Source organism: Rattus norvegicus, chromosome 3, assembly GCF_021556685.1.
Source record: "Rattus norvegicus strain SHRSP/BbbUtx chromosome 3, alternate assembly SHRSP_T2T, whole genome shotgun sequence".
NCBI lineage: Eukaryota > Metazoa > Chordata > Mammalia > Rodentia > Muridae > Rattus > Rattus norvegicus.
Window position 1 is genome coordinate 52,308,322 of NC_141536.1, and position 26,110 is coordinate 52,334,431.

A 26,110-nucleotide genomic window follows, 5' to 3' on the forward strand; every position below is an offset into this window, starting at 1 on the left:
GACTCAGCTATACCTCTCTTGGGCATATACCCAAAAGATGCCCCAACAAATAAAAAAGACACGTGCTCCACTATGTTCATAGCAGCCTTATTTATAATAGCCAGAAGCTGGAAAGAACCCAGATGCCCTTCAACAGAGGAATGGATACAGAAAATGTGGTACATCTACACAATGGAATATTACACAGCTATCAAAAACAATGACTTTATGACATTCGTAGGCAAATGGTTGGAACTGGAAAATATCATCCTGAGTGAGGTAACCCAATCACAGAAAAACACACATGGTATGCACTCATTGATAAGTGGCTATTAGCCCAAATGCTTCAATTACCCTAGATGCCTAGAACACATGAAACTCAAGACGGATGATCAAAATGTGAATGCTTCACTCCTTCTTTAAAAGGGAAACAAGAATACCCTTGGCAGGGAATAGAGAGGCAAAGATTAAAACAGAGACAGAAGGAACACCCATTCAGAGCCTGCCCCACATGTGGCCCATACATATACAGCCATGCAGCCACCCAATTAGACAAGATGGATGAAGCAAAGAAGTGCAGGCAGGCAGGAGCCGGATGTAGATCGCTCCTGAGAGACACAGCCAGAATACAGCAAATATAGAGGCAAATGCCAGCAGCAAACCACTGAACTGAGAACAGGACCCCCGTTGAAGGAATCAGAGAAAGGACTGGAAAGCTTGAAGTGGCTCGAGACCCCATATGAACAATGCCAAGCAACCAGAGCTTCCAGGGACTAAGCCACTACCTAAAGACTATACATGGACTGACCCTGGACTCTGACCTCATTGGTAGCAATGAATATCCTAGTAAGATCACCAGTGTAAGTGAAAGCCCTTGGTCCTGCTAAGACTGAACCCCCAGTGAACGTGATTGTTCGGGGGAGGGCGGCAATGGGGGGAGGATGGGGAGGGGAACACCCATAAAGAAGGGGAGGGGGAGAGGTTAGGGGGATGTTGGCCGGTAAACCGGGAAAGGGAATAACAATCGAAATGTAAATAAATACTCAAGTTAGTAAAAAAAATAAAAGAAATAAAAAAATAAAAAAATAAAAAATAAAAAAAAACAACCGCTTGTTCTTAAGAGCATTCGTTAGCCGTGGTTGCTCAGTACGCTTAAGCTCTTCTTGCTATTTATCAGGTTCTCACTGGGCACCAGGAGCCAGCTTGCCAAGTCAACCAAGCTTTAGATTCAGTGCAGGCTGTGTCTCCAAAGGGTAAGGTGGAAAGGGATAGAGGGAGACAGCAAATGCTGGCCACTGGCCTCCGCAGGGGCAGGAGAGTGAGGGCAGGCACGACCACACAAACCCGCGTGCACACACACACGCATAAACCACATGGAGAAAATTAATAAGGTGTAGGACCTATGAGGAAAACGCTGGCGGCTGAGCTATGGCCCCCACTCACACGCCCACACATGAACACCCTCCTGCTGTAACATGGGTAAATACATACCCCACACGTGTAAACGCAGGTACACATACTGTCTTACAGCTAAACGTGCCGTGCCTATTTCACTTGCACTCTGTCCTTGATGGCAATAAGATGTCCACTGTTTGCCACTCTGTCAACTCAGAGGACTGTGTGCAAAGGCTTGATTGATAAATGTCAATGAGTCAATTTAAGATACACTGAACATCTAACGGTCACCTTTTGCCAGGGACAGAACAGACTATAAAAAACCAGAGAAAATAAATGGGAAAAAATGTACTAATAGCCTCGACTTATTCTTTTGGTCTAAGACTCTAGTTTTGCCCAGATCGCTATAGTTTTTATGATGTGTGAAACTTACTGGTGACAGTTAAAGCCCTGAAAAGAAGGAAGGAAAGAACAGAGAAGGAGAAAGAAGGTGGAAAGGGAGAGAGGGAAAGAGACTGAATCCCATCTACTTGCCTGATGCTCAGCCCCGCCCCCACCCGGCCCTCACCCCTTCCCTCCCCCACCCCACGCAGTTCAGTGTGCACAGCTGAGGAAGGACTGTGGCAGGAAGCAGAGCAGACCCTCTTCCTTGCTGGATTCACCCTGTAAGCTTCCTTGAGTTATTGCCCGAGCTAATCCGAGCAGCTGCCAAGGGGGAGAAGCTGCTCACAGTCTGTCCTAGGTGCCTCTTGGTACAGCTGGAATAGCAAACCAAGTCTCCAGAGCTGATCACATCCTTGGCTCATGCGTGAGGTTTCCCCAGATATTATCATCTATCAAAGTCCCCCAAGCCAAGAAGTCACATCAACTAACTTACTCTCCTTATTAACCAAAAAAAGAAAAAAAAAGAAAGAAAAAGAAAGAGAGAGAGAGAAAGAAAGGAAGGAAGGAAGGGAGGGAGGGAGGGAGGGAGGGAGAGAGAGAGAGAGAGAGAGAGAGAGAGAGAGAGAGAGAGAGAGAGAGAGAGAGAAAGAAAAAAGGAACTGGTCTGAGATTTTTCTATAATTGGTCAAACCATAATCTATATGATTGTGAACTATCCCTGAAGCAGCTCATATCTACCAAGGCTCCTAATTCATCTACGGACTCTATTTTCTAGGCATGCACAATGTCCCCTGTCATCTGTTTCCTTCTTTGATTTCATTAACTATTTAATCCATAGTTACCCAGGGCAAAGCATACCCAAAACTGAGGTCAAACTTCTTTTTCCATTAAGAAACTATCTTCAGTGAGGCGCACTGGCCCGCCTGCTACAATCCCTGTACTCAGGAGGTGGAAACAAGATTCTGAGTTCAAGAACAGCCTGTCTCTAAACAAAAACCTACTTTCAGCTTTAGAGGGAAATGTGTGTGTGTGTGTGTGTGTGTGTGTGTGTGTGTGTAGATATTTTAAATACCTCTGCCCTGGTGTGTTGGTATACAAGCGTCTTCAGTTAATATATCAACAACTATAATGTCTTATATCACCGACAGGCTCCTTGACTTGCAGGAGACAGGGCATCCAGCATGTGTTCCAGTCACATCACAGTCACCGAATCTTCCTGAACCCCTTCCTCCCTCCCGTCAGCCACTCCCGGTGAAGGTGAAGTACTGATAAACACATGGAGTTTCTACCTTTGGGAGCTACCTGGTTTGGAAGGAAGAGGAAGAAAGAGGGCCCCAGTTTTCACAGTACCACAGGCTGGATAGATCAAGTGAGGCTGTGTAGAAACCATGTTCAAAGTTCTCAGGGCTCAACCAAGTGAGGCTGGGTTAGTGAAGGGGGCGGGGGGGATGGAGGAGGGTTTCACAGGAGTGGTTGCCAGAAACAGAGGTGTAGGGTAGATGGTGTTAGGAGAGTGAAGAGGGTCCAGGAGCACGTGTAGAGGAGACACAACCATAGGCAGGCCCCTCTGCACAGTCATGGGGGTGGGGGGCAACTGTAGGCCAGGAAGTGACCCCGGGCAGTACACAGTGGACTCTCCCTCAGTTGAGAATGGGAAATGATAGGGGCAAACAAAGGGGAACAGTAAAGGAACAGGGTAGGAGGTCAGTCAGAACGCACGGAGCCCTGCCCTTTAACCACTTCCTTGTCATCTTGCAACACTGCAAAATAGTAAAGCCCTGCCCCCTTCCACTAGCCCGGAGAAGGCTGACTGCAAAATGGAACGTTTTAATCGCGCTCTGGTGTTTTCTTATTGAAGATACGTACAGATTACGTGGTTATGGGCCAGATCGAGCAATGCCAGCTTCCAATTAGGCTTCCCAGTGAGTGTCAGAGCCCATGCTCTGGCCATGGTGGGCCAATAAATACGACACAGACGCTACTGGCAATTACTCATTGAGACTCACTTGCTCTCAGAGAAAGCCCATACTCACCGATGGCTGCTTCCGGGACAGATCGAGTTTCCACATTACCTTGCTGCAAGCACCAGCCTCTGTTCTCCACAACATAAGCAACACCTAGTGAACCTCCAGTGACCTCCATCAACGTCCAAGGGACACCAATCCCACACACTCCCCACATACTCTTCCCCTGAGAATAATACCAATGCCTGTGGCACACTGTGGGGGACAAGAGTGAGGTTGAACCCTGTCCGAACCCTGAAACTCTCATCTTGAACCCTGAATGTTCAGTGCCTGCATGCTCTGGGTTAAGGAGCCCCTACCACCATCACTGGGGTAGTCACATTGCCTGGTGGCCAAATTACAGGTTAAGCTTTCTCTCTCCCCATAAGGACCCGTCTGGCAGGCACCCGGAATTCCTCTTCATGTAAACAAAGCATTCCCAGCACCTCAGTCCCAGCCAATAATGTACATTCACCCCCAAACCCTACGCACTCCAAGAGGATTCTATACAACCCTTAGAACTCTTGAATTAAGGAGAGCTATGACACAGAAACTATCTCAGAAACTATCTCGGAGAAGGCATCTTTCTTCCCCCAGCATGCAAAGCCACAAGTACCTGCCTACCCACCCGACCTGGACAAGCCTCTTCCCTTTGATTTCTGGCCTGGTGTGTGACGGTGACTGAACACGGGGAGGGCAGAAGTGGAACCATCATGCAATGCACTGAAAAGAAGTTTCCTTGCGAACCTCGAGGACTGTTTTTGTCGGGAAGATTTCAGTGTTAGAAGCCGACCATGGGTCTAAGGATGAAGGGAACATCCTCTCCCTCCCAGCAAGCAAAGCGTAAGGAAGTCAAACAGGCTCTTATGTTGAGGCTGGCGTGAGGGGAACTTTCCAGTATCCTGTGCTGCTTAGCCCAGTAGGACTCAATTTCTCTGTTACAGAAGGTCTACAGATGGAAATGAACCTTCCCGGACATAAGCACAGTTGGTGTCCATAAGTCTACAACAAACTTTCCACCAAGGAACTCAATGGAGGGAGAAATCTGTTTCGCAATGCTCAGAGGGCTAGGAATCCGACACCAAGACACCAGTGCATCTCATCTGATATGGTCCTGCTCCGTGGAACAGAACAGTTCTCTCAGAGCTCTGCAGTGAAGGATGTGTCCTCACACCTCGAGGCATGTCTTTAAACAGCATCGCTTTACAGCCTCCTTCCTACAGTCACGTATCCCCACCACGAAAGCCCACCACAAGCTGCACTCAAGGAGTCCCAGTGGTAATGAGTTCCTACCATGAGTTTACAGGGGACACAGAGACACCCAGACCACTGTGTCCACAATTCCTAAATAGCAAAGAACGTGCATGCACAAGCACAACATCTGTCTGTCTGTCTGTCTCTCTCTCTCTACATATATATATATATATATATATATATATATATATATATATCACTATGCATCTAGAAAGGTCTTCGGAAATCAAGTTTTAAGGCCGGTGATGGTGACACAGCATGTGTCTGTAATCCCAGCACGAGAGGCTGAAGTAGCAAGAGAGCTGTGAGTTCCAGGCCAGCCTGGGTTGCACAGACTCTACCGGGGCGCAACAGTAAGACTTTGTTGGGAAAAAAACACAAAAAACAAAAACTGTATCAGATTTTTAAATCCGCATTTTTATACTACAGTAAGGATACGGTGACTTAAAAAGAATCTTAGAATGAATAGGTTTGCAGCTGACCACCCCAAAGTGACCTGTTCACTATTCATTTGTTTGCTTAAAATTCTGTCTCTCATTAATTCTGGACAAACAGGCTTAGTCACGTGCCAGACACTGAGCTTTCCGTGACAATATGACAAAGCATCAAATTAGTAAATAAATGCCGTGCCGTGGGAAGGGCACAACTTTCAAACAACCACTCCCCCTTCTGTCACATAGTGTGGTAAAAACCTATCTGGTTTATTTCCTAAGACACCTAGTCCACCTTTACTGCGACAGAGTCACTCACACACAGGCTTTCCAAGGGCAGCATAGAAGGAGGAAAGCCTTTTATTCAATCCTGAGGGGACTACCATCCCTGGTTTTTGATCGTGACATAAAAACTGACTTTTACATATATGGGGTGGGGCTCTGTGTAGCCCTGGCTGTCCTGGAACTTGCTCTGTAGACCAGACTGGCCGTGAACTCAGAGTTCTGGTTTCCTCTGCCATCCTAGGTGTGTACCACCACCAGGTGGCAACTTTTATCAATCTTAAGAGTGTGTGTTGGGGGTGGGGCTGGAGAGATGGTTCAGTGTTTAATAGCAGAGGAGAAAATTCAGTTCCCAGCTTCACTTCCCAGAACTTGCGGGACAGCTCACAACTCTGTAAGTCCAACCGCAGGGGATAGACACATGGCAAGCAGAACGACAATGCACATAAAATAAAAATAAATAATTAAAAAGATAAGGGCTGGAGAGCTGGCTTAGCACTTAAGAGCACTGACGGCTCTTCCATCCCAGAGGTCCCAGGTTAAATTCCCAGCAACCACATGATGGCTCCTAACTATCTATAATGGAATCTGGTGCCCTCTTCTGCTGTGTCTGAAGAGAGCGACAGTGTACTCATATAATTAAATATATAATCTTTAAAAGGAAAAAGGATAAGAAAACTAACAGTCTTCTAAGGGATAATGATAAAGTATGACGTGATAAAATAAACTGAAACAAATCGACACATTGGGATTGGACATAAGAGATAAATAGACGGGAAGTTACCCAAGGGAAGGCACAAGAAACAGAGACACACTTGTCTGCAGTCAGGAATCTCATAAAAACACGGAACTGGAAACCATAGTCATAATTTTAAAGGCAGACAGACAGACAGACAGACAGACAGACAGACACACACACACACACACACACACACACACACACGGGGCAGGAAGGAGAGGGGAATGGTGTCACTTCTGAGCCTAAATCTACACCAAAGAATACCATGGACACCTTCTGTTTTTAAATCGTACTTGCATTTCAACTTGGAAGGGCCAAGGAGGAAGATGTTGGGCATATATGTTGCCTGACCCAAAGTGGATTTACACAAAATTAGAAGAAAGCTGGTGACTGCTCATTTCGGTCTAAACCTGAAATCATTTAAGTCTGTATGTAGTGGGTTCATCCTGGAAAAGCCCCAGGTGGGGCTGGACAAGCTCCAGAGTGAGAAGGCCAGGATGTGAAGTTGGACTTCAAAACTTACCCTACGTTTGATCCAGCTGGCTTTTTTCTCACTCTGTGTGCCTGTGTTTCTGTATGTAATATGAACTATCATGGGTACCTTCCCCAGGGTCTATGACAGGGTACTGGCTACGAGCTGACCTCACACACCAGAAACACATAGTACACGCTGGTTACTGATCTCACATCCAGAGTCACTAGGACACACGTGTGCTTCCTGAAGATTTACACAGTGTAAGCAGAACTAAACCTATTCGCCATACTTTCCGGGCACACCATGAAGCCAGAGTTTCCCAAGACCTAGCCTGGCCCCTAATCTTCCCTTGGGTAACAAAATATTCTGAAAGGACTGGTTTATCTACAAGATGGAATGGGTGGCCTCTTTGCATAAAGAACACACAATGTGTCTATCTTCAAAGAAACAAGAATGAGGTTCCTCTGCCTAATGTTTCTTCCAAGAGGCGTCCTGAGGATGTGCAGAAACACAGGACAGCTCTGCTCCACTGCACTGAGGATCTCTGCTCTTGTTCATCGTACCCAGCTGCCTGCCTCATCGCCACACCAAAGGTGACGGCCAAGAACCCAAAGCCCAGTTCTGAGGTCCATAGGCCCCAGCTTCTGTTTAGCCAGTGCCTGCCCGACAAGGCAGGGTAATCTGCAGTAAAATGGCGAGAGCAGCACCACCTGGTACCCTGGCAGCACAGGACTGCCTGTTAAAACAATGGTAAACGGTAGTGTTTTGCCTCCAGTTTTTAAAAGGCATACATTCTGCATAAATACAACACTGCATTCAGTTCAGAGAACAGGGAGGAAATGAAATTTAGGGATAATTCTAGAGAGCTGTAGCTCCAAAGGTGTAGGAATTGTGGATCAAATGCCTGTTGGACCGCCCCAGACACGTAGGGTAGGGCAGACCTGTTCATGGAGTTAACTATGTAGAAAGCCTAGCAGGAAACAAGGAAGAACTGTAACAAGCCCTCCCTGTGTGCCAGGCACACACAGAGCACAGCCCTTCAGGTGCCAGTCCAGCTGATCCTCAGAGCCACCAAACACAGGTTCTTTCTACAGGCGTCCCCACAAACCCAGCAGCCGCCCCCATCCCCACCCTGGGCCACAGCGCTCCCCACAGCCACTCATGGTAAAGAAAGAACCCTAAGGTCTGAGAGAAAGAGAAGGACAGGGAACCTCACCTCAGAGGATCCCAGTTGAGAGAAAGAGAAGGACAGTGTGTTCCAGACACCCAGGAAAGAGCTCAGATCATCAATCTGACAAGAATAATGGGATGAGGTGACTGGCAGGGTACCAAGTGCCAGAACAAAGCAGGCCTTGACCTGTCTTTGCATTTCAAAGGCACCTGACTGCTATTCTGACCCTCTACTGAGAGGACTGCTCATCCCCAAACAAGGGAAGTCAGTCTCCTTCTCTAACAGTTTAACTCAAGATTAATAGTGAGTTTTCTTCCACATTCTACACTTAATAGCCTTACCTTTTTGTAACTCACAGTCTCTCAGAGCTGAATCTCTTTCGAGATGAATCTGGCATACACATGACCTCCAGGCAGCGCAAGTGTGGTCCTGCTGGCTGCAGTAACGTTAGGGAGGAGGGTAACACTAGTAACCATAGCAACACCGTTCGTTGATGGCTATATAGTGTACCTACTGTGTGCCAGCAATGGTAAAAGGCAATATTTTCTTTACTCTTTGCTAAAGGAAATGAGTCCTTTGGTAAGTTACCCAAAGCCACAAAGCCTGGGGGTTTCAACCAGCTGATAGTCTGCACTCACCGAGGAGACTGCTTGTGACTGGACTGCTTGTGCCTGTCACTTCCTGAACTGAAGTAGTTTTCCAAACTAGCCTTTGGGGTTCTAAGGAACAACCCCCCTACCCCCAGGGCTGACAAACTGCACATGGGCATGAGTTGCTAGCTTACAGGCAGCAAGAACAAAGGCATACGTTTCCCTATGAACAACAAAGGCCATGAAAACCAATCAGGAAGCAGGGAGGGAGAAGGAACAGTGGAAGGATGGAAAGCCTGGGGCCAAGTCAGGTATGTGAAGGCTCCTTCCTCCTGCTGCCGCCATGGAAATCCTCTGAGGATGGGGGTCCAGGAGGTAGCTTGGTTGGTAAAAATGGCCACTGCATAAGCACGAGGACCTCAGTTTGATCCTAAAACCCAGGTTTAAAAGGCAAATATGTTGGGGCTTCTCACTTGTAACCCCAGCTCTGAGTAGGCAAAGACAGGCAGATTCTTGGGACTCACTGGCCAATCAGCCTAACGTACTTGCTCCAGACCAGTGAGAATCCTGTCTTAAAAAAAAAACAAAATTAAAAATAAAAACCAAAGTGGAGTACCTGAGGAACTAAACCTCTGTTCTACAACATGTATAAACACAGAGAGAGACATGTACACACATGTACATGCACACACTTGTACATACTCGTGTATAACATGTACATACACACATATTCTCTCACACATGGGCACACATGCACACACATAGACACACTTTCACATAGACACACACAGAGACACATACAGACACACGCACACATAAAGAAATAACTGAAAACACCCCAGTTTGCTGGCCATGCATTACTGACTTTCCTAAGCCACTGCATGTGTTTTATAAGGTCAGCCATATGTGTAGTTTAAAGCGTTGAAAAGGGATGTGACTGTCTAACCCCTGTGTGACTGGTAACTCCCTGGACCGATGCACTCAGTCAGAACCATCCTCTTGGCTTTCTCCTCTTCTTGCACAGAAGGCCTGCCTCTTTCCTGCCTGTCACCTTGTCTCATTCACTTAACCAGTGGTGACTTTTCCGTTCTCCCTCAGGACCTACGGGAATTCCATAATATAAATACCCTGTGTCTACTACACTTGAGGCACCAGGGTTGCATCTCTGCTTTTGCTTTCACAAACAAATCCTCCGACAAATTATCTGGGCATGGTGGTACATGCCTATAATAGCTGGGAGGCAGGGGCAGTGTGACAGTCATGAGTTCAAGTCTAGGCTACACCCCATTCCATAAAAAAAAATCTCCAACAAACTTGGGCCTCTAATGCTCTACACATACATGGGGATAGCTGGAGGGCAGATTCCTAGCAGAGCCATAACTGTGTGCTAATAAATGATTAACAGCGCCCTCCCAGAAAGACGTGCTGCACACTCCAGAGATGAACAAACTCCCACCATGGCTGACCAGAAGCAGTTACCTTGGTGTCACTGGCTGTGGAGTGGGGTGCATGCGCGTGCCTTCCATAAGCCACCTCGCACCTCGCTTGGTTGCAGAGACAAGGGCAAACTGCACCTCTAGTTGTGAGAGATAGGCTAGATTCAACTCCACTGTGGATGGAACTCTTTGGACTGGACCAACAACGTGCTGGCTTTTGCTTTGTGGTGGAATCTCAATACACGTTTATGCTGAATTTCTCTATCTGTGATGCTGAGAGTTTATTTTCCTTTACACAGAACTGCACTTCCACCGCATGCTCGTTTGGCTGTTTTTGTCCACTACCCATGTCACTGGCTGCCCTAATTGCATTGGCTGCCCTAAGTGTTTCACATATTTATTAATTACAACCACCCTACGTGCAGGGTGTAGGTCCAGGTCTCACGGGACAAGAACACTGTCAATAGGAAAGGTAAAATTACGAGCGCAAGGTCTCTGTGCAGATGTATTTCTTTACGATTAAAGAAAAATATGCATTGGGACCAGCAGGATGGTTCGGTGACTAAAGGTCCGTGCACTGCCAACATGACAACCCAAATGTGACCTCCAGAAACCACATAAAGGTGGAAAGAGAGAACCACAGAACCTGACTCTCACGCATGTACAGTGCCGTGAAGATACTCACAAACAAGATTTAAAATTGACTAAAGCTTTGAGGTCGTAAAGATCTTAGCTGCTATTTTCTACAATCCTTTCCGACAGTTTAACAGAAATGTTCATGTGGAGGGGAAGCTGCAAAATGGTCCATTGTCCACCTAGAACACTCTGCGGCTCCCAGGGTCTACTGGATTCACAGACACCTGGTTTCCTTTTATTATTATGCCATCCTATCTGTGTGGGCATTTTGCTTGCACGTGTGTTCATGTGTACTTGGTGCCCATGGAGGTCAGAAGAAGGCATTTAACCCCACAGCTGTGAGTCACCACATGGGTGCCGGTGCCAGTCCTCTAGAAGAGGACTCAGGGCTCTTAGGCATCAACCCATCTCTCCAGGGCCAACTATCTGACTCTTACTTAAGGTGCAGCAGCTGCCAAGGAAACCACATCTCGCAGACGGGGAAAGTGTGCGTAAAGGACACAACAACATGACCTAAGTAACACACAGAGTGTACTTAAGACTTAACTGGGCTTAACTGGTGCACAAAGTTGCTTCCAGATGTCTTAAACCAATTGCAACGCTTGGCCAAATCTACCTTCTCGGTGAGAATCACCTTATTACATGTTGTCTAAGAGAAAACAGGTTTGATATGAGAAACAAAAATCTCATTTGCAACTCTAAAAAACGTCTTCTCTCAGCAAGGCGTGGTGGAATATGCCTTTAATCCCAACACATGGGAGGCAGACACAGGCGGATCTCTGTGAATTTGACACCAGCCTGGTCTACAGAACAAGTCCAGGACAACCAGGACTTACTACACTGTAAAACCATGTCTTGAAAAAAAAATCAAAGAAAAAAGTCTTCTCTCCTTTAAAAGAGAAATCAAAAGTTGCTCTTTCCTTATAAAATTACAGAGGCCAAGGTCAGTGTCCCGCTTGCCCTGCTGTCCACTCTCACCGGAGGGTCCACAGAGAGCACGAGGGGCAAACAGAATCAGAGCTGGCCAGAGTTGAAGTGCTGAGGCTGGCTTGCATTTGACCCCAGCACCCTGATATTTTAAAGTTTTCTGTTAGAGTTGGCTTTCTGCTGAACTGCTCTATGTCTTTTCTTTTAATTCTTTTAGAAACATTTCTTTCGTTTATGTGTATGAGTGTTTTGCCAGCGTGTACGTCTGTGCCCCCCATGTGTGCATGAAGCCCATGGAGGACAAACTGTGCTCCCCAGGACTAGTCATAGACTGTTCTGAGGCACCGTGTGGATGCTGGAAAGGAAACCTGCACACTATGCAGGACACCCAGAGCTCCTCAACTCCGAGCCATCTCCACAGACCTGGGCTCACTGCTTTCTAATAACGCTAGATATCCACGTTATGTCGAAGCAGACTTTGGTCTAGAATTAGGTGTTGTGGTTGATTTTCGTTAAATAATTAGGGATGGTCAAAGATCTACGCTGGCATACAGGATTCTTCCCACAACTCCAAATGAGGCCAACCAAGCTGACTCAGTTGTGGGAGACAGACTTCAGCGCTCTCCCTGACAGAAGCTGCATCGATTCTCACCAAGGACAGCTAATACTGCACTTCTGGGAGACCGGAGGCTGTACACTGAGAAAAGGCAGCAACTACAGGGAAAGGCTGTCCCGCCAAAACCACCACCACACAGGATAGCAATGGCCGAAAGCGTGGCTGGGGCAGACCCACAAGGAACCGGGGCAAAATGTGAGAAAATATGGATGTGCCTACCTTCTGGTCCAAGCCTTTCAGAATATTCTTATTACTCCAAACAACAAAATGGCAGGAGCCAAGCATGAGACATGCTCACCTGATGTGGTCATTCAATAACATACAGTAACATAAGGCTAGAAACTCGCATAAATTTCAAACTTAATCAAGAACAATTTTCCAAAGGACTTTTCTTGCAGGTATATAAGGGAGAAGCTATTTGGGTAAATATAAGAAAATTGAAAGCCAGATCATTATAGAAAGGTTCTGTGCTAAAACAGCATTATTTATCTGGAGAAAGACAGTGATTCACCCAGGCTTCGGTCCCAGGCACCCTGTAAAGATTATGCCCCTTAGAGAAGGGCAGTCCAGATACACTCTTAAAAGACACTACATACATTTATCCACTTCATGAAAGGCAGCCTCCTCCCCTTATAACACAAGAGTCCTGCAAACAGGGGAAGATGCTCGTCGTCTGCACCCTTACCTGCTATCTGTACTGATCCATCCTCACCCAGAAGAATATTGCCAGCTTTCAAATCCCTGTTAGGGGGGAAAAGCAGAGAATGAATTCTAAAGCACAGGCTAGATATGAGACTGACACACGCAGGAAGATTTCAACACGCAGCACACAAGCCTGACACAACCACTGTTTTGTGACTGTTGAAGTCACCTTGCAGATTTTTAAAGTTGCAAGCGCGTACTGTCATTTTATACTTTGCTCCCGAGGCACACTTAAGATTTTAATAACAAATATTTTATGGGAAGCCATTATCTGCATTTAATTAAATCACCACCGAGTAGACTATTTTATATGTTTCGGAATTACTGATTATCCTTAAAGCCACATGACTGCCATATTTATGAAGAATTAAATCCCTGTGTAAGCAGAACTATTCTGCTTCCACTCTGAGTTGCCTGTGGCACATTTCCAAATAGTCCCTCAGCCCATTTAAAGTGAATTTAATTCATTACCAATTTCCCCTATGGGTGATACCAAGGCTAAATGTTAATAATGACATTCTACGTGGTACTTCTTCACTATATGGAAGCTCTATGGAGCAATTTTAATATTTAAAAAAGTGACAATTAAGAAACAAGTATTAAAAAACGGTTATACAGACCACGAAATACACAGCTCTCACATGCTTCAGGGTTGAAGGATGTTAATTAGTCAGTGCTGCCTACTTATGACATTCTGCAGGGTTGGAGTGACACCGTTGCTTTTGAAATATCACATGCTCATATTCTGTTGGTTCCCCCATTTTAAAACTTAGCACTCCGTGTTACAGAAGAGGAAAGCAGGACTGCTTCCTTCCCTCTCATCCAGGTCCAAAACCGGTAACGTAAACTGTAACAGCCCCACCTTCCTTAGGAAGAGGGATATGCCATCCCGCTCAAGCAAGTTCACCCCAAGAGTAATTATGTTAACTAATTTCTTAATGAGCCCACACAGCGCTTGCTGCATTTTGCTCTACTTCAGTCTAACCACATAAACCAGCCCCAAGGATACCAAGAAAATGCACCCAAGTTTATTCTCTGGAGATTTGTTTTACTTCTAAATAATACACGAGCCCACCTGCAGGATGTACCTCCTTGAGATCTTCATAAACTAGAGCTACATACATTATGGAGAGCAGACTGGGAAGACACCATACCTATGGATCTGACCATTTCTATGCAGATAGTCTAATCCTTCCAAAACCTCCTTAAGGATTGTTGCGATTATTGCCTCTTCCAGGACACCATTCTTATGCTCTCCCCGATTGACGATGTATTTGATGATATCCAACATGGAACCTGAGTGGACAGACAGAGTACTGCAGAGATGAGTTTTCATAAGCATGTCCATTCTGTTTTAGAGTAAGAACCCCCTACTATTACAGCCTAGATGTGACCATCAAAACTAGAATCCATTTACTCAATTTCGATACTCCCAAGGAATAATAACAATGGAATGCCATGCCTAAGGCCGGAAACACTGCATCTACTAATAAGCTGGGAATAAGACTTTTAGTGTGAGGTTGACAAGGCTTCTCATTAAGAGTCAGGAATTAGAGCTCTATTGAGATAGCTTGGCAGTGAAGACTGATGCCTGCTTTTCCAGACATCCCTGGTTCAAATCTCACACCTACCTGTCATTGGGTGGCTCACCAACAAGTGCCTCTAATTCCAACTACACAGGATCCAGTGCCCTCTTCTGCCCTCTGCAGACACATAGGAGCGCGTGCATGCACGTGCGCGCGCGCGCGCGCACGCACACACGCACACACACACACACACACACACACAGTGGTTCTGTTCCCCTAGAAAATATTGACAACAGCAAAGGGCCTAGAATGAGCCGGTCCCCAGCACACTTTAAAAACTTCAAGTTACTGTGAGATGTCTGAGCAGGTAAGGGCCCTTGCCACCAAGTGGGACAACCTGATTTTGTTCCTCCGAGACTCGAGTGGGGGAAAGAAAGAAGTGATGACTGCAAGGTCTCCTGACCTCCACAGGCAGACCTGTGGCACGGGTATCAGACTCCTCACCACACACAGTAATGACAGAAATAATAATAAATAAAGCTTAAAAAGCTGGCTGGGGTCCCCAGGAGCACAGGGGGAGCAGAAATGGAAGAGTGTGTGGAATCCAGGAGTTCAGAAACAGCTTCAACAACAGAGTTTGAAAAACAGCTATGATATCAATCTATCTACTAAAAGGATATAAAAAACATTAAAAAAAATTTTTTAAAGAAAACAAGTGAAGTCACTAACCAAAGCTGTTTGAGGGGAGAAAAAGACAGCAGAGAAGTAAGAGGAAGCAGTAACAGCCATTCCTGTCACCTACATCGAAGATAAGGCAGGGCGGGCAGAGTGCCTTCACACCACTGCCCCCCAACCCCAGGGCTCTTTTGTGAGGCTCTAAGCAACCTTGATTTTCATGTATGCTTCATGCGCAGGCTTTTCTAATCAATACATACCTAGTGCTTTGTTACTCTATACAGATAGGTATCCTAGGCACTATGAATTCATGTTTTGACACACAGTAATAAATATCCTACACCTCTGGGTCATTTTTGAAGCTCTAATTACCTGTAGATTCAGCATTTCTGAACAGTTAGCAAATGACCTTACCTCAGGACTGGGTCTGCTCGAGGCTCTTTGTGACTGACCTAGAGGGCTGAGTCTCCCCTCCGGGTATTATTGTAGGTGCCTGCCCCTCATGAGGAGATTCCACGTGGTTAAATACCACAGCAGAAAACAAACGCGAACTTCCCTCCTTAGAGAGGAGAAAGCATTTGTTCATCTATCAGCTCTCGTGTTTTTAGGTGGTTTAGAAAAATAATGATTCCGAGCACGAATTGCTTTATTCTTAAAAGTATATAACCTAGCTGGCGGCTGCTTACTTCTAGCCTTCTGAAAGGAGAGAACTCGAGCCCTTATCTGTGGACGCTCCCCTTTCCTGTGGGAGCCTCCTGTAAACAGTACCTGACTTTTAAAGCCCTGTCTGGAGACTGGACTGGACTCTCAGACAGACAGTGCATTTTCTTCCTGGTCCTCAAAAGAGATACGAGGCGTGTGCTCAAGTTTATGGAAGTGAAAGGCTAGCTGAGGTGAGCTCTTCAACTGGGACAGAGTTGGAGACTTTTAGGGGTCCAGGTCCCCAGAACTTGCCATTTTCTCAGAGACAGTGAAATTCCAGAAGACTCTGCCTCAACTGGTTAAGACTGCCTTGTTGCCAATGCACTGGAGTTACCTCAAGGAAGTGAGTACACCGGAGTCCAGGGCTACAGTTCAGCTCTATGGCTCCTCCAGCCTTTTGTTTTTCCTTCTTAATTACAAACTAAAGTGAGCACTCAAGAAAACAAAATGGAGGCAGGGCCGAGAGAGTGGGGACATGTTTTCTAGAATCCCACGGAGGCCCACCCATGTAAACTCACACTAACTACAGAGACTCCATCTCATGCCTAGGCCTCTGCTTCGTACGAGAGGGTTTCTTTTACTAAAAAATAATTAATTAGGAGCTGGAGAGATGGCTCAGTGGTTAAGAGTACTGTCTGCCATTCCAGAGGTCCTGAGTTCAATTCCCAGGACCACATGGTGGCTCACAACCATCTGTAATGGATCTGATGCCCTCTTCTGCCATGCAGGCACACATGTAAATAAACAGAGTACTTGTATACATAAAATACATAAGCAAATCTTTTAAAAAACACAATTAATTAAAATACACACTTAATTTAGTCCTAGCTTGTACTGTGTCTAAAGACCCAGCCCTACTAGTCCTGGTTCTACGGAGTCATTGCAAAATTGTTTCCTGATCCCAAGACAGGGCCAGAGCTGTACAAAGGGAACACCACCAGAAAGAGACAATCCAGAGAAAATGTACATCTGCTGAGGAAACTGCAGGTTCTGTGTCTAGGACTGACACTGAGAGAGGCCTTCTTTTTCTTTTCTTTTTTCTAAAAGCATTAAGAATATTTCTATTAACAGAAAAATTGCAACTACAAATACATGATTCTTTCCAGAAGGCCACTCTGTGATAAGTTCACACACATACAGTGTCATGGTTTCTTTAAAGTGCTACACAGTCTCAGGCCAACCGTTAAGCCTGTGAGGGTTAGGGACTTGGGCGGACACACTGCAGAACTTTCAAGCTTCTGCCTAGTAACACTGAAGGTGCTGAGCTGCAATGAGACAAGTGCTTGAATTGTCTTGAGTGGGATCTAGAGACTGAGTAAGTGTTGCAGGAAGCTGCTGGTCATCATTCAAATTCCCTCTCTGATGTGGATGTTGAGGTGTTGGCTTGCTTTCACGCAAAACCCATGGATGTGAGAGAGCCCTGGAAAGTAAACTGTCACTGACTTGAGAGACCTGAGGCTGGAGGTCTCTTCCCAAGGACAGCTGACACCCAGGCCAGCAGGGTGGCAAGCATTTCTCTCCACATAAACTGTAGCAAAATGTAGCGAGTAGTCACGGATGCCAGGTCCAATGTATCAAGTTCAATGGGTGGGTTTTTTTTCTTCAGGGAGTCCACAGTTTCCACACTAACCAGGATCATAGCCTCCAGCCACCACAGATAACTTTAAAAGTGTGTGGAATAGGAATTTAGATTCCACCATGGTGGTCACCATTCAAGTGCCCAAGTCCACAGAGCTCTCCCTCTTTTACAGAATGCAGCATGCTAAGGATCTGAATTGCCTTGAAAGGACTTTGAAGAGTAAGGACTGGGCTGAGGTGCAGTTTGGCACTAGACCTGTGTAAGGCCCTGGGTTTGATCCAACACACACACACACACACACACACACACACACACACACACACACACAACACAAAGATTGACTAATAATTCTTAAAAGAATAAATGGTAGCTCCAGAAAGGACATGATTGCATGGAGAAAGGAGAAACATCTAAGGCAGAAGAGAGGTATGGGAGAGGGAAGGAATAGAGTCCTCTGAAAACACACGGTAGTTAGGGAGATGAGCATCCTCTAATCCAGAAGGGGAGGGGGCAGAATACGTGACACATGGAGGAGGGGACACAAACTCTAGAACATTAAATCCCACTACGAAAGGCTTTGAATGTAAATATTAAAAACTCTGGCCTTTTAAAGGACACTGACAACACGACAAAATGGCAGCCTACAGAATGGGAAAAGATCCTCCCCAACCCTACCTGCTACAGGGGGCAAATATCCAAACCAAGAAGGTAGACACCAAGAAAACAAAAAGCATTTTGGTTTTTAAAATGCTTAAATTTAAAAACATGGGGTACAGGGCTAACCAGAGAATTCTCAACAGAGGAATCTTGAATGGCTGAGAGACACTTAAAGAAATGTTCAGTGTTCTTAGTCAAGACAACCCTGAAATTCTACCATATACCTATCAGAATGGCTAAGACCAGAGACTGAAGGGACAGCAGGTGCTGGTGCGGTTGTGGAGCAACAGGAACACTCTTCCATTGCTGGTGAAGGTATAAACTTGTACAACCATTCTGCAATCAATTTGATAGTTTCTCAGAGTATCGGGACTAATTCTTCCCCAAGACTCAGCTATACCATTCCTGGGCGTATAGTCAAAAGATGCTCCACCGTCCTCCAGGGACACTTGCTCAACTGTCATCACAGCAGCTTTATTCGTAAGAGCTGGAAACTGGAAACAACCCAGATATCCTTCAACTGAAGAATGGATAAAGGAAACGTGGTTCATTTGCACAATGGCTTGTTACTCAGCTATTAAAAACAGCATGATATTTGCAGACAAATGGATGGAACTAGAAAATATCATCCTGAGTGAGATAACCGAGACCCAAAGGACATGCGTGGTACATATCACTTGTAATTGGATATTAGCCATAAAATATAGGAAACCTATGCTATACAATCCACAGAACCAAAGAAGCCAAGTAACAAGGAGGGCCCAGAGAATGATGTTTGAATCTTACTGAGAAGGGGAAATAAAACAGTCACTGGAGATAGCTGGATGAAGGCAACTGGGTGGGAGAGGGGGTGGGGAGGCAGGGAGGGGAACTGGGGTGTGGTGGGAGGATTAGGTGCAGAGGGAGCTGGCAACAAAGGCCTCGGAGAGTGGATAGAAACCAGTGCAGGGGCTGGGGAGTAGGGGCATCTCTAGACATTCAGGAGACCTGGGATGAGGGAGGCTCCAGGGAGTCTATGGATGACTCTAGCTGAAGCTCCTAGCAGTAGGAGACATGGGACCTGAAGCAGCCACCTCCTGTGTCCATGCAGGACTCTCAGTGGAAGGATAAGGAGGCCGATCCACCCACAAATCCTTCCACCCAAAATCTGACCTGCCTACAAGAAGTGCAGTGACAAAGATGGAGCAAAGATTGAGGGAAGAGACAACCAAGCCCAGCCCACGCCCAACTTGAGACCCATCCCCTGGGCAAGCGCCAGTCCCTGACACTGTTAGTGATATACTCTGCTATTCTTGCAGACAGGCACCTGGTGTAACTATCCTCTGAGAGGCTCCACCCAATGGCTGACTGAAACGCATGCATGAGACCCATAGCCAAACATCAGACAGAGCTCGGGGAGTCTTGTGGAAGAGTTGACGGAAGGATTGAGGGATCTGGAGGAAATAGGGACTCCACAAGAAGACCATAGAGTCAACTAACCTGGACCCTTGGGGGCGTCTCAGAGACTGAACCACTAACTAAGGAGCATACATGTGCTGGACCTAGGCTGCCCCACACACATGTAGTAGAAGTGTGGCCTGGTCTTCATGCAGATCCCCCAACAATTGGAGGCTATCCCTGACTGTTGCCTGCCTATGGATCCTGTTCCCCTAACTAGGCTACCTCATCTGGCATCAGTAGGAGAGGATATGCCTAGTCCTAAAAGAAACTTGATGTGCCAGGGTGGGTTGGTACCCAGGAGGGACCTCCCAATTCTCAGAGGAGAATGGGGAGGGGAAGGAGAGGCTGTGTAAAGGAGGGACTAGGAGATGGGGGGAGCTGTGATTGGGATATACAGTGAATGAATAAATTAATTTAAAAATAAAGTCTGGCCTTTCAAACCAAGAACTGAGGGGCATCAAGTCTAAAATCTTCCTCAGTATGAAGGCTCCCACAAAACAATGAAACTCACTTACCTCCACTTAGTAATTTCATGACCAGCCAAAGTTCATCTTTGACCACAAAGGAAGTATAATAAGTCACTACGTTGGGATGGCTGCACTGGCTCATGGCTTGAATTTCTTTCTGTAAGTTAAAGAAGAAGAAGAAAGAAAAGCATGATACAGTACTGTAACCAGCCTTCCCTCTGTGCCTCCCTTTGGTTATCAGATGATTGAAACAACCCCCTCCCCCAATAATCCCAATAATTCCAGTTCTCCCACAAGAATTGCATCCTCAAGAGAGAAAGACAAGGCCCTTGGAAACCTAGTCAAGGAAGAATCTGTCCCCAAGAGAATGATTTGAAACTTTTCTGAAGACCTCACAGAGGACAATGAAGCTAAGACAACTGGTGGGTGGAGGCTACATTTTGGTCAGACTGTCTAGTTACACATTTGTCAGACACAGGTCAGAACTTCAGCGCAGTGTGTTACCTGGATGACCCTCGTGATGCCAGCCAAAGGCTGTGCAACACAGAACTGTATGCTGCTTGCCTGAACTGAAGGCATCGAGAGGGGGGTGGGGAGACATAGACACAGAGAGACAGAGAGACAGAGAGAAAGACAGAGAGACAGAGAGAAAGACAGAGACAGAGACAGAGACAGAGACAGAGACAGAGACAGAGACAGGCAGACAAGCCTGAGCAAGCTACAAGGAGAACCGGGTCTCAGTGAACAGCTTCAACTCTGACGGACCATATCTTAACCTTCATCCAAAGGAGACAAAACTGCCTCTGTTTCTGCAGTGGGCTAAACGAGGAAATCCCAGCCTACCATTCCACAAACTATGCCTCAGTTGATACTCCTCCAGGGGAAAAAAAGAGGGGTGAGGGCACAGGTGCAGGCCAGGTAAAGCAAACTTGAGAACCATCAGACACAATGGCTCCCCCTGAAAGAGATACCGGCAACTGGAAGCACATTGAAGTTTCTAAGAGCATCTGTGCATTAACTGTCCTCCTTGACAAGATATCAGAAAGGCAACGCTTGCCGGTTCAGTTTACAAACACTGCCTGCCACAGAGAACAAAATTTGTGTGATTACATAGAGTGACAAAGATTTTCAATAAAGCACAAGAAAAACTTCGATAAGGCTCATTTTGCAATGCACGAGGGAGGGCACGTTGCCTTTGGTCTGGTGTTTAAAGTCATGACTATAAACCAGTTGCCCATAATTCAAGTGCCATTCCCCTCACATTGCTGTCCAGCAGCAAAAGAACAGCATGGTGACCAAAGAAGCTTTATACATGCCGTTACATGCTCGTTATGAAAAAAAGGAGGGCCTTGGCATTCAACCTCACGAATGCTCTATTCTCCACTTCTGGTTAACTAGGCTACCAACCCAGTGCATTCCAATTTGGGCTACTATCGTGCATATCTAGTATTGACTAATCCTCAAATTACCAAAAAGATCATGCACATCAGATAACTCTGCTAAAATATGGCAATACATTCAGACAGGCACACGCCTTAATACCTACATAGATTTAAAGCTCTTCCTAGAGCCCTATGAAACTGACTGAGGTTTTTGTATTTTCTTTTTATCCTGTGCAGATGCTCTCCTTCCTCACTGCCCTCAGCCAGTGAGCTCCTTCTCTAGGTGACAATTTGCAACCGCTTACTTCTTTTGATCTGAGTAAACCTAAGATCAGGTGTCATTTGTTTCCAGAATCATGTTCTTTTGCCATGAGATGCTTCTAGAGGAGAAATGAAACACATCCCAACCATAGGTTTTCCGAGTCAACATCATCCAATGAGCAAGTGAATGCCTCCGCCACTCAGCCTGGAGCATGAGGTAGGGTCCAATCTCTAAGCACAGGAACAGATGAAGTATGTTGACTGCAGACAAACTCCTGAACTATCACCATACACTCCTGTTAATGAATGTGCTCTCGGCTTCCTAACTGCCAATCTTTCAGATTATTAATCAAAAGGGACAATGAATTACCAGTGTTTATATGTAAGAAAAGGTACTACTGTACTGCCCAAGGACGGAGGGGAAACTTTGTATCCAGTTCGGATTCCCTTAACCGGGTCACAGCCTATGCAGAAGCATAATTTGGGGCTTCTGAAGCTGGAATATGAACCCGGGGGTCACATGAGTGTGGAAATATTCGGGTTCCACACAACAGGTCTGGATCACACCTAGGGTACCTTGTAGCCGGCTTCTCAGCAATGCTTATGTTGTGAGACCTGGAACCCAGCTTTGAGGAGCAGAACTTCATTCTGAGCCTGGAGTTCAGCAAAGTGGCAGAGAGAAGGTCGGGAAATACAACCCAAATGCTGCCTGGGGGCCAGGCAGGAATCGGGCCCTCCCGTGTGCTGCCTAGCTGAGCACAAACTGAGGGGAAGAACGGGAGACACACAGTAATATTCCAACTGTTGGACCTCACCGGAACGGCCACTGGTCACACACTGCAAGAGTTATAGGCGTCTTGCTCAGGCATAAAGGCACAGGGTTGACCCCAGCACCTTGTTCACCTATTCCTGGAGAAGGTTCATGTGACACAACCACTGGCCCTGACAGCTCAAGGAGTTTCCTGTGATGCACACAGATGGGGACAATGGCGTCAGGAGCCAGCTTCACTTCTGCCGCTGGATCTTTGCCATCTGTCTCCTTGTTACTGTGCGTCTGCTTTGTTTATAATCCCTCATTACACTCTGTGAAGCCAGTGCAAAAAGTGAAAAGGACACGGGGTAAAGCACCTGAAGACAGACAAATTGAGGAAAATGTAAAGTACGTCACATTTATAAATCTTGTTGGTCGAATGTGAGAGAGAGCAGAAATACATCTTCACGATGTATGTGATGTTCTCCGAGTGTTTAAATGAATCCTTAAATGATGTGGGGATAACCAAATTAATAAAAAGATTTCAGAAAGTAATTCTCCAGTTTCTATTTCGACAGTGACAGCATCATTCAGAAGGGGAACCACCGCCTACAACTAACTTATACCATATACCATAAAAAGTATTGTTAAAAATAAGTAAAAATTAAGGTCTGGGGAGGGAGCTCAACTGGTAGAGTGCTTGCCCACAAGGCAGGAAGCCTTGGCTTCCACCCCTGGCACCAAACGAAACTGAGATCGGTGGTGTCCTCTCCATTTATCCAGTGGAGGGAGGAGGAGCCACAGTTTAAGGTCATTTTCTGCTACTACGTATGGAATTTCAGGACAGCCTGGGCAACACGACACTTTACCGCCAAAACGAATTTTATTGATTAATTTCATACCAAGTAAGTAATACGAACTATGCCATTTTTAAAGTTTGCCAAAAATTAGAAGACTATTAACAAAGCTTTTACAAGGGCAAAGTGTTCTCCTGGCTGTCAGGTTCAGTTATGAAGATGTCACATCAAGTTCTTAATTAATGAAAATGATATACTGGTATGAGGCAAACCCTTGCATCTTTCAGGGGACAAATATCAGCAGAGAAAGCCCAACTCAAGGAAGGAATCAAATACTCAATTTTCCACTGTGACATACGAACAAAAAAACTGTGCTCTGACGTTTCCTTCTGGAAATATTTTCCTGTGGTTTGCTATCTGGGTTTATGGGAGCACATTCTAACTGACAGCAAGAATGGAAGTGAGAAAGTTCTAAATGTTTTAAGTTGGAAAGGAAAAAAGACTGTATTAGAGAAGCATGAATTCTGCATCGGCTTGAATTAGTTTTGGGAAGTTTTAAAGAGAGAGAGAGCTGTTGTCACAGTGTCGACCTTTCGACCTTTTGGGAAATCTCCCGGGTACAGTGGGGAATCAAACTGGGGAAATATCTGCTCGCTGAGACAGCAGAGTGTACATCTCGGGTTTTACGAGATTGGTTGTGGAGACACAAAACTGTGTGTAAAGACAAACAAAAAAGCTTGAAGGGGCTCGAGACCCCAAAAGTACAACAATGCCAAGCAACCAGAGCTTCCAGGGACTAAGCCACTACCTAAAGACTATACATGGACTGACCCTGGACTCTGCCCTCATAGGTAGCAATGAATATCCTAGTAAGAGCACCAGTGGAAGGGGAAGCCCTGGGTCCTGCTAAGACTGAACCCCCAGTGAACTAGATTGTTGGGGGGAGGGCGGTAATGGGGGAAGGATGGGGAGGGGAACACCCATAAGGAAGGGGAGGGGGAGGGGCTAGGTGGATGTTGGCCCAGAAACCGGGAAAGGGAATAACAATCGAAATGTAAATAAGAATTACTCAAGTTAATAAAGGAAAAAAAGTGAAAAAAAAATTAAGTTGGCTTAAATGGTCTTTAATAAACAGCAGCAGTCATGTACATTTGTGTACGACACACACACACACACACACACACACACACACACACTCAGAGCTCACACACAGTCTCAGGTTAGTTCCACAGAACCTGAAACAGGCTCAGCTTATCCACAACTGTGATTGAGAAAACTACAAGTTAGATAGATGATGTCATTAATAATATTATTAATAATAATTAACATGAAGAGCACAGTGTGGTGTGAGTGCCTCTAATCCCAGCACTGGTCTCTGTGAGTTCGAGGCCAGCCTGATCTACAAAGTGAGTTCTAAGACAGACAGAGCTACACAGAGAAACCTTGTCTCACAAAGCCATAAATAAATAAATAAATAAATAAATAAATAAATAAATAAATAACCCACCCCAGAGAATGTCTTTGGTCACCGGCATGTCAAACTCCTGGGAACCAAAAAGCTAAAGAGGCTACAAACTGTCATGCCAGCACAAAGTAAGCAGAAAAGTGAAGTAAATCTGTTTTCTGAGGATTACCCTGTCCCACAACAGAGTGCAGGGCCCTACTCGAGTTCTGCCAGGGAAGAACCACCTGCCCGAGGGAGACAAGCCTCAGCCTTCTAAGCTCTCCTGCACACTGCACACAGGTAATTTTACAGCCAATTTTACAGCCATGGGCTTATTCCCCGTGGAAAACACAAAGCAAGATAGAAAAGAAGGCAACAGGAAAGGGCAAAGGTATTTGCCTTAACCCAAGCATTGTCCAGAGCTCTTGAACGATGGCAAAGGTGAGGTGCAAAGCCATGAGACATAAGTAAGGGTCTGGGTGGTAAAGTGCTTTCCAGCATGAGACCCCAGCTTCAGTCCTCAGCATCCAAAAAAGGGACACGTGACCAAAGATGCATTCAATCTGAAATGCCTTCCATACTTCCCCCTGCATATATGGGTGTATACTAAGTAGCTCTCTGTTCCTCCTGTGTATATGAGCATATACTAGGTAGCATTCCCTTCCTGCTATGTGTATAAGCATATACTAGGCAAGGCTGTTCCCCCTGCATATGTGAGTATACGCTAGGTAAGTCTGTTCCCACTGTGTATGTGGGTGTACACTAGATAGGTCTGTTCCCACTGTGTATATGAGCATATACTAGGTAAGTCTGTTTCTCCTGTGTATATGAGGGCACTCTAGACAGTTCCTCCTGTGTATGAGTGTATACTATGCAGGTCTGTTCCTCCTGTGTGTGAGTGTGCACTAGGTAGTTCCTCCTGTGTATATGAGTATGCACTAGGTAGGTCTGTTCGTCCTGTGTATATGAGTGTACACTAGGCAGGTCTGTTCCTCCTGTGTATGAGTGTGCACTAGGTAGGTCCGTTCCTCCTGTGTATATGAGTGTAGACTAGGCAGGTCTCTGTTGCTGACAAAACAGAAGCCCAAAGAAGTCTCTTTTGCAGTGTTCATTATTAACCACTGTTTTAAAAATCAAGTTTAGCCATTTCAGCAAAATTTTCTAACGCTTAATGCACTTTCTGGCACTTAAATGCATTTAAATATTAATTCAATTGGTATTATTTAATTAGTATGTGAAAAAACTATGACATAAGTTTTAAATGTGACATTCTAAAACCGAAAACTATTTTTCCAACCAAATCATACATATTTATAGGTCAATGTAAGTCCGGAACCACAGGAACGAATTTGCTTTGGACATAAGTAATTATTCTCCCATTTACTTAACATGTGTCCATGTCTTCAAAA

The 26,110-nt window shown here is 45.6% G+C and overlaps 1 protein-coding gene across 1 annotated transcript in view; it reads right to left on the reverse strand.

The window, feature by feature from the left end:
• Window positions 1-26,110, reverse strand: part of Stk39 (serine threonine kinase 39) — a 265,532-nt gene that overhangs the window by 174,410 nt on the left and 65,012 nt on the right. Inside the window, 3 exon segments of the mRNA NM_019362.1 lie at window positions 13,004-13,059; window positions 14,175-14,316; window positions 20,115-20,223. Of these exon segments, the coding sequence (NP_062235.1) occupies window positions 13,004-13,059; window positions 14,175-14,316; window positions 20,115-20,223 (307 nt within the window).